Source organism: Urocitellus parryii, chromosome 6 (genome assembly GCF_045843805.1).
Source record: "Urocitellus parryii isolate mUroPar1 chromosome 6, mUroPar1.hap1, whole genome shotgun sequence".
Taxonomy (NCBI): Eukaryota; Metazoa; Chordata; class Mammalia; order Rodentia; family Sciuridae; genus Urocitellus; species Urocitellus parryii.
In genome coordinates, this window is record NC_135536.1 from 62792422 (window position 1) to 62800477 (window position 8056).

General features: G+C 40.8%; 1 protein-coding gene across 4 annotated transcripts; it reads right to left on the reverse strand.

The window, feature by feature from the left end:
• Nucleotides 1-525: 525 nt before the first annotated feature.
• Nucleotides 526-7707, reverse strand: Srsf5 (serine and arginine rich splicing factor 5). Of its 4 annotated transcripts, none has more exons than XM_026385118.2 (8): nucleotides 5395-7707; nucleotides 4340-4484; nucleotides 3961-4031; nucleotides 3748-3846; nucleotides 3396-3465; nucleotides 2101-2174; nucleotides 1450-1560; nucleotides 526-1339 (listed from the first exon to the last, which is right to left on the reverse strand). In XM_026385118.2, the coding sequence occupies exons 2-8, from the start codon at nucleotides 4463-4465 to the stop codon at nucleotides 1081-1083; spliced, it is 810 nt and encodes a 269-aa protein (XP_026240903.1). In that variant the 5' UTR covers nucleotides 4466-4484; nucleotides 5395-7707; the 3' UTR covers nucleotides 526-1080. The 4 variants fall into 4 exon arrangements, with proteins under 4 accessions (XP_026240903.1, XP_026240902.1, XP_026240900.1 ...); XM_026385117.2 differs by having other exon boundaries at nucleotides 526-1342; nucleotides 5399-7706; XM_026385115.2 differs by having other exon boundaries at nucleotides 526-1342; nucleotides 5395-7705.
• Nucleotides 7708-8056: the final 349 nt, after the last annotated feature.

Sequence of the window (8056 nt, forward strand, 5' to 3'; positions counted from 1 at the left end):
GAATACAGCTCATTTCCTATACTTAGGAGTCTGAAGGTTCAGGTAATGTGCCCAACATTTTTAAATAGATGGGATGTTGGCCTTTAAGCAGTTTTCACTATTGTTTCCCCCTACACTTGTAGGGCAATGTTTCAGAACTAAAAATAACAGGATGTTCATGTTGACTGATAAGCTTTCTATCATCTCTGACCATCCCTATGCACTAAAACCTTTAAGGCAGGCATTAGATTTTATAATTTGCTCCCCAAACTGTTAGCATAAGAAACAAATGCAAATAGTCAAGCAACAAAGGAAAAGCGTGAAGGAATAGACACAAGATTAACTGTCAAATCACTAAGCCATTATTTAAAGTTCATGGACTTCTTGACTTTTTAAACTAGCCTGGAAATGTTTAAAAATACTATTTAAAAAAACCCATACTAAACTACTCCAGGATTCTAAATGTGTTGTGTCTTAAAACATATTACACATAGAAAAGAGTGGAAAAAGCAATATAGGACTTCTTCAGACAAACAAGACAAAACGTGTTTTATAATATTTTATTATCAATAACAAACAGCTGCTTTAATGTGTCTGTCCTGCAGCTGTTAATGGGGTGGATGGGAGGACACCCTTGACCCTAACAAGGAAAACTCAAATTAAGCCTTTATATACAAGCAAATTTAGAGCTCTTTTAAGTGTCCAAAGCTATTAATTAGTTTAATTGAGGCATTAAACTAATTCTGAATTAACATATTTGAATAATCAACTAAAATGTTCAATTTTTCTAGTACAAAAAAATTAAATTTGCTTTAGTTATAAAAGAGCTCTGTCAATATACACAAACTATATACTTCAGACATTCACAAAAATGTGAGCAGAAGGCTTATCAAAAGACATTTAATACAATTAGTTTTCAACAACCCCTTGGTGGTCCACATCTACAAAGATATCCAGCCCAGCCCAACCTCCCTCCAAATCCCACCCCCACAGAAAAGCACATACTTACCAGAATTTTTAGCAAGTATGGTTTGGGAATTTGTGTTTTTTTTGTTTGTTTGTTTTTTTAAAAAAAGGCCCCCAGGGCAAGTTATTTACAGTTTAATTGCCACTGTCAACTGATCTGGACCTGGACCTGGACCTGGACCTCTGGCGATCCACAGATGCTGGAGACTTAGATCTACTTGAAGAACCACGTTTCTGGCTCTTCTCAGGCACAGGAGACCTACTAACTGAACGGGACTTGCTCCTGCTCCGGCTCCTGCTTCTTGACCGGCTGTAAGACTTGCGACTACGGGAACGAGATCGGCTCCGTGACCTAGAGGAACTCCTGGTCCTTGATCGAGACCTGCTTCTTGACCTACTATGAAAAGTGTGAGAAAGGGGAAAGAAAGTGGGGAATGAGCCTTCATGACACACCCTAACAAACCCATTAAGTAAAACTTTATGACTTAAAAATATTAAAGATACCTGTGCCTTTTGCTGCCTTCAATTAATTTGATTTTTCTCCCATTTATTTCCTTTCCAGAAAGTTTTTCAATAGCATTCTTTAAATCACCATAAGAGGCAAATTCAACCACCCTAAAATGAAGGAAAAAAAAATCTTAAAAAAGACACATACCCCCCCATAGCCACATGCACTATATATAGCAACCTAGGTAAGTAGTAGTTGCTCTGTTACACTTTGCTATTCCTATGTTAGGTCTTTTTTTCCCCAATATTTACTTTTTAGTTGTAGTTGGACAAAATATCTTTATTCCAGGGCCTTCCATGTGCTTGGCGTGCACTCTACTGCTAAGCCACAATCCCAGCCCCTAGGTCTAATTTCGGACAGACAATAGCGTAGCAAAGTTTTGGCACTGCTGACATTCTGAGCCAGAAAACTCTTTGCATGTTTCACAGCATGCCTGGCCTCTACAGTTTAGAGGTCTTTAGCACTCTCAACCAGTTGAGACAACCAAACCTGTCTCCAGAAATTATCCCCTGGGAAGCAAAACTGCCCCAGATGGAGAACCATCAGAATAGAGCATGAACAAATTATGTAAATTCTCACACATGTTCACAGTAAAATCTTTCAGGATATTTCAAAAGACTTTCACAAAATCTCTAGTACATACTCACCCTTCATTTAATTTAGGTCGATGTGCATCCGCAAAGGTTACTTCCCCAGCTTGTCTCATGAAATCTTTGAGATCCTTAACATAAGACAATTGTGTCAAGCAAAGAAAAGGAAAAGTGACACACAAACAACCACATGGTATAAAAACAAGACTACTGAAAGAGAAGTTGTTAGATAAAGTACAAACATGGCATATACCACACTTGTATTCTATCAGAATTCAAAAATTATGTCAGGGCACGAAATAAACAAATAGCATATTGCTTGTAAGCAAAATGCTAGAGGAAATTCAGATTTTTAACATTAAAGTAGTATTAGTCTATATTGAGCTCAGTACAAAAGGAAAAAAAACAAACAAGAAACAAAAACAAAAACAAAAAAGAAACAGTACATATTTTTAAAGTAAAGACTAAGTAGAAGTTTTATATTTAACAGAACATTTACAAGACACCAGTTATTTTGTGCCCCATATGTCATTAAAAAAGTTTACTTTACCTTTATTAATATTTCCCTAGGCTAGTCAAGCAGCAAACCATTAATCGGTCGGAGAAACCTTCATGACATATGCCCGACTGGCTCTTCGCCACCCACTTGAAGGATACTACCCAATCGATGGAAGCCTTTAATCGCACAGCCCTCCCTATTAGCAGACTACTGGCGATGCAGACATGTTCTACTCTTGTGCAGTTACCAAGGACCACTTTACTGCGATCAGGATTCCAACGACCACCTAATTTCGTATCTTTCAACTCTTTTCGACCAGGACCTCTTATTCGGAAGCGTTACAGGAAGACAGCTCTCAACTTAGGGATCAGATCACGTTATCAACGCTCTGGGATCGCTGCAACCTGGCACTTCAATAAGTGCACCGATTACGTCTAGACCGGCAAACACAGATCTAGAGGTGGCCAACTGATCACTGTAGGAGCTGACTGGCAAAGTCAACCAGGCCCAACCAAGAGTGACCAAGACAACGATTAGGATAACCCACAGGCACTCCTCGTCATAAGGCCAACGACACAGATAGGCTGGCAAATAAAGGGTTTAATATTTGGTTAAAATTGATTTTAAAAAACAAGAAAAAATATCCTCAAAACATTTACATTTGATCACATATTAAAATTTGAAATATCCCCCAGTTACATTTAATTAAAATTTAAAATTACAAATTAAATCCATTAATTTAATTAAAGATAAAACTACTTTTAATAAAACATTAATAAAAATTAACTACCCATTAACTTTATTTTTTAAAAAAAGCCACATTAAAATAACTCAAAACTGTATTTCAACAAACCTGCCAGCTGACTCTTGAGGATAAATTCTCAACTATAAGTCGATTTTCTGTTCTTACAGGTGGAGCATTTCTGAGGAAAAAAATGAGTATTCACAACAGAAGAAATGCAATGTTAATGTGCATGACAAACGCATTTCTTGTGTTCAACTCAGGACAAGTTCAAACAATCAGACATGACAAATTATTCAAATAATTATAAAGTGTTATTCTATGATTCATTACTCATCAATCTGAAGTAGCACTTTAACACAGACTGAAAAGAAGTCCCAGAGCATTTATGGCTAATGTTTCCCCAAAGGTAAATACTGCCCCTATAATAACTGTTCAAAGCAGCCATTCAACCACCACATACCGTCTATCATTTCGAGGTCTGCGACTACTAAAACGGTCAGAGTAGCGTCCTCTACCTCTTCCACCTCGGGATCGTGCCCTAGCATGTTCAATAGTAACCCTAAAGAAAGAAAAAAATAAATAAATAAAAACCCTCCATTTATATATACTCAAGTTCAAAGAATATTCCAGCTGCTCTATTTTCCAGGGCCAATTATAAAACTAAGACTCTCACCTTTCACTGCAAAGTTCTTTCCCATCAAGTTCATATACAGCATCATCTGCATCCCTGGGATCCTCAAATTCCTAAAATTTAAGCATAAGAGAAACAGAGCTTTAAATGTGCATTCTACAACATATTTAAAGCATCAAAGATACTAAGACAGGATGGGAAGCGTAATCCTAACAATACAAATAAACCTAACCAAGGGGTGACTGGGAGTGGCTTTCAGCCAGACAGCAATTAGGATGTTTTAATTCTTAAAATAAATAAATAAGCGTATAACATTTCCGAAAACAAGCATTCTACCTGGGTTCATTATGAGTGAAAACAGTACTAATAAAAACCTTCACCTACTATTTAACAGATAATTCACCTAGTTCTAAATACTTACCACAAAACCAAAACCTCTTTTCAGATCAATATCTCTGATCCGTCCATAACCCTTGAAGAATCTTTCCACATCTTTCTCCCTGGCCGCTGGGTTTAGCCTCCCGATGAACACTCGACAGCCACTCATGATGTCCGGCTAGTATTTCCTGTTAATAAAAATAATTCAATCGAAATAATACCAATTAGTGGCTAAGAGATCAAACATGACTCAAATAAGAATGTTTACCTATGGATGTTATAAACAAGACTGCCAACAGTGCCTCTAATTAGGCCAGGTCCCTCGTAGACAAAAATTAAATCTCGCCTGCCAACACGATCCCCCCCCCTCCCTGATCCCAGACCGCAGCAACCGCAACGCCCACTGCCACTTCTTGAACTGCGCAGCCGCACAATCTCCCAGCTCCTGGGCCCCCTCCCATCTGCCGCAGTTAGGAAAGGCCGAGAAGTGCGGGCGGAGCCGACCCCGCCCTCCGCAAGGCCAGCCCAATGGCGACCGGCCGCGGAAGCGTAGCCACCACCCAGGAGCGTCACAGCGGGGGGTGGAAGCCGGAATCTCGCGACGCCACAGCTGAGCCTGCGCAGACGGCAGCAGGCGGGCACTAGGCAGCACAAAATGGCGGCCGCACAGTAAGCGACAGGGGAGAGGCGCGTGAGCCAAATTCCCTTCTCGCTCCCCCTCGTCTGGTACCGCTGTGCCGGAGTCCCTGGACCCAACACACGGGAAGGCCTAACGGTACCCAGGGAAAAGGCAGACCCTGCTAGAAGGCCTAACGTCACCCTGACCCACTACAGGAAGGATCGGGGTAATGAAGACAAACAGTAGCAGGGAGGGGCGCGCAATCCCTCAGTAAAACGGACTACAACCATGACCGCCCTTCCACCTTCAGTACCCCTCCAACAATACTAAAAGGGAGACGTGCCCCAGCGCCCACCTCAATCAACTGCGCTCATTAGACGCCGTCCTCCGCAAAGAGAGCAGCCCCAGCCACTCGCGACCTGAGCGGCCATGAAGAAGCCTCGATCCGAGAAGCCTTGCCCTCAAAGTGAGCCACTCACCTACCGGACAGGATCTTTGGCAGCTGAGACCCAGAGAGGTCCGTAGTCTGCGACGGAGTCGTCTGCCTCCCCGCAGACCAGGACTTAACTCGTCTACGTCTCTCGACAACTGACGCACTTAGCAGCTCTGGCGTTCCACAAAATGGAAGGCGCGTCCCTGCGTCACTTCCGGGGCCGCCCCTGGGATTTGGAGAGTGCAGCCCGTTGGATCCAGGGACGGAAGTTTCCGCGGGGCGGGAGCTTCCTTACAGTGACCCAGAGAGCGACCCTCAATCCCGGTGGGTGGGGCTTGGGGCGGGAACTAGCCCGGGCGCGGCCGGAGCCGGGAAACGTTCGCTCCTCTGGGGATGTAGAGTTCTGTTTGTCGTCCCGAATAAAAAGATCCTGACGAATTGACAGCCCTTTTGAAAAACCTAAAGTTTTTCTTACGTACCCTGAAGGTACCTGGGTAAAAGAAATCTAGGTTTTTGCAAAAACACCTGCACTTATCCGTCCCTTTGCTGAGCAAGGGTGCACCTGGATGGCATGTAAATGCCGCGGGCAGGTGGTTTAGTTGTACTGAGAAGTCTAAAATATTTTTCTAAATGGAATGGAAGGTTTTTCTTGATGAAACATTGAAATTGGAACTGCAGCAAGAAGGCCATATTGAATTAACGAAAGACAAATTTCTACCCACCACTTTGGAACTGAGCTGGCTGACCAGAAGAGGTTTCAAACTGCTTTTAAACCCAAGGGCTATTTGGTTAATCCTCCCAGTTCGGGTTTCTGTAATATAACACATCAAAGTCGACAGTTCTTCCGAAACAGAATATTGAGGTTTCTTGGTGTGAAAAAGCCCTCCACATCCTTAACTCCAGCGTTTCCCCAATAAGGTTGGTAGGTAAGCCTAGACACTTAGGCATAGTGAGAACGATGGTGAAAAGGTTACATTTAGGTGGAACTTAATGAATCCCATTTTTGAAAAGTGCCCAGAATCTAGGATTGTATACTTGTAGCTACAGTTACATTGCCATAAATAAAAGTAGTTCAGGAAAGAGGAGAGCAACTAATCCTTACTCTCACCCAAGGGGCCCTTAGGTACTAGGATAGTTTGCATGGATGAGCTCCATTCACAGTTATATATACAAATAAAAAGAGCCTCAGTGAGTACACAGCAAAGTTGTAGTTACTTATCTATAGTGTAAAGAAGTTAAGGATCTATTTAAAATAAGTGTTTATTAAATTAAAAGAAAAAATTAACCTTTAGATGTTAGCCTAATAAACATTAACATTTTATAATACACAAATTGTTCTCAAACCAATTTGATTACATTACATGGTTTCTGCATATTTAAAGAAATGAGGAAAACAGTTTTTTATTAATTTCTATATTTTATGTTGACTGTGGAAACAATTACTTATGATTTTACTGACTACCTGTTACTTTTGCTTCAATAAGAGAAGGTAATCTGGAAGAGGTTTTCTGGGGATGAGAACATAAAAGATGGTGCTGTACACTATGAAAAAAAGTTGCTACTTTCAGTTCATGATGGTGTGATTTTCTTTAGGACTTTTCTTCCCCCCAGTGCTGGAGATTGGACTAGTTCCTTAGGCATGCTAGGGAAGTGCTCTATCCCTGAGCTACATCCCCAGCCCTAAGGACTAAATCTTTTTATAAACTCTTTTTCTTGATTTATTAACTCTTAAAAAGTTTGTGAGTTCTACAAAAAGTAATGTTTCCTTAGTGGTATTAATATTATGATCAATATTAACAGTAGAATACTGTCTTCTGCAGTGTTTGTTTTTTTCCTTGAAGACTTTCAAGTCTTCCTATCAGATTGTTTCTTACCAGTTTCTCCAATAAACACAATCATCTTCCATGAACAGAATTACTTATCTGTTTATATGATCTTAGAGTATTCTGTTTATACCCCTATAATTTTCTCATCACTGACTTATGAAAATATATGTTCTTCCTTGTCCCAGAAATGCCTAGTACAGGAACAACTCAATATTTATAGGTCTGTATTTACATGACCATTTTTTCCAGGTTGCCCTGTTCCTCTGTTAACGTTTCAATAAGATGGCTTGGCAGCCTTTTCCAAAAACATCCAACTAAATAGCAAATCTTTAGCTAAGGAAAAAAGATGCAGAGATATTACAGATTAAAATAAACACAAAGTTTATTGTCCATGTCTGTTGGGGACTTTCAGCATTGCTGATGTTTCATTCCTCACAATCCTGATTTAACTCATCTAATTCAGGAGTCCACAATTATAGCTTGTGGCCTTCAGCTTCTTAAAAGACCTGAGAATGATTTTTACACCTTTTAATGTGGGTGGGGTGGGGGGGTGTCAAAACAAGAATAATATTGGGCAATACATGAAAAATATATGAAACTTTGAGGATGGCCTTAGGCCTGAGCCTAAGCAACTCCATCTTAAAAACTCCAGTCTCATTAGGCCCACCTAACAGAGCCTTCCAGTATGGCCTCAGACAAGGTATTTCTCCTTACCCTGAGTGAAGCCTCTGGCAGGCTGTCCTTGCCTGATAAGAGGGAAAGGTGAGAAGATCAGGGTGGAGACCACCAGACCAGATATTTCTGACCCCAGGGTAAATGATGTCATGGAGAAATCCAGAGGTAACTGATAAGGATTGAAAGGGGGGTCAAAAGCCCCCAAAT

Excerpts from the sequence above, each read along its gene's own strand:
- Srsf5 (XM_026385117.2), bottom strand. The coding sequence starts at position 4,465 with ATGAGTGGCTGTCGAGTGTTCATCGGGAGGCTAAACCCAGCGGCCAGG. Across the intron at positions 3,466-3,747 it reads AGACCTCGAAATGATAGACG|AAATGCTCCACCTGTAAGAA; the intron begins GTATGTGGTGGT and ends TTTTTTCCTCAG. Across the intron at positions 2,175-3,395 it reads CCTCAAGAGTCAGCTGGCAG|GATCTCAAAGATTTCATGAG; the intron begins GTTTGTTGAAAT and ends TCTTATGTTAAG.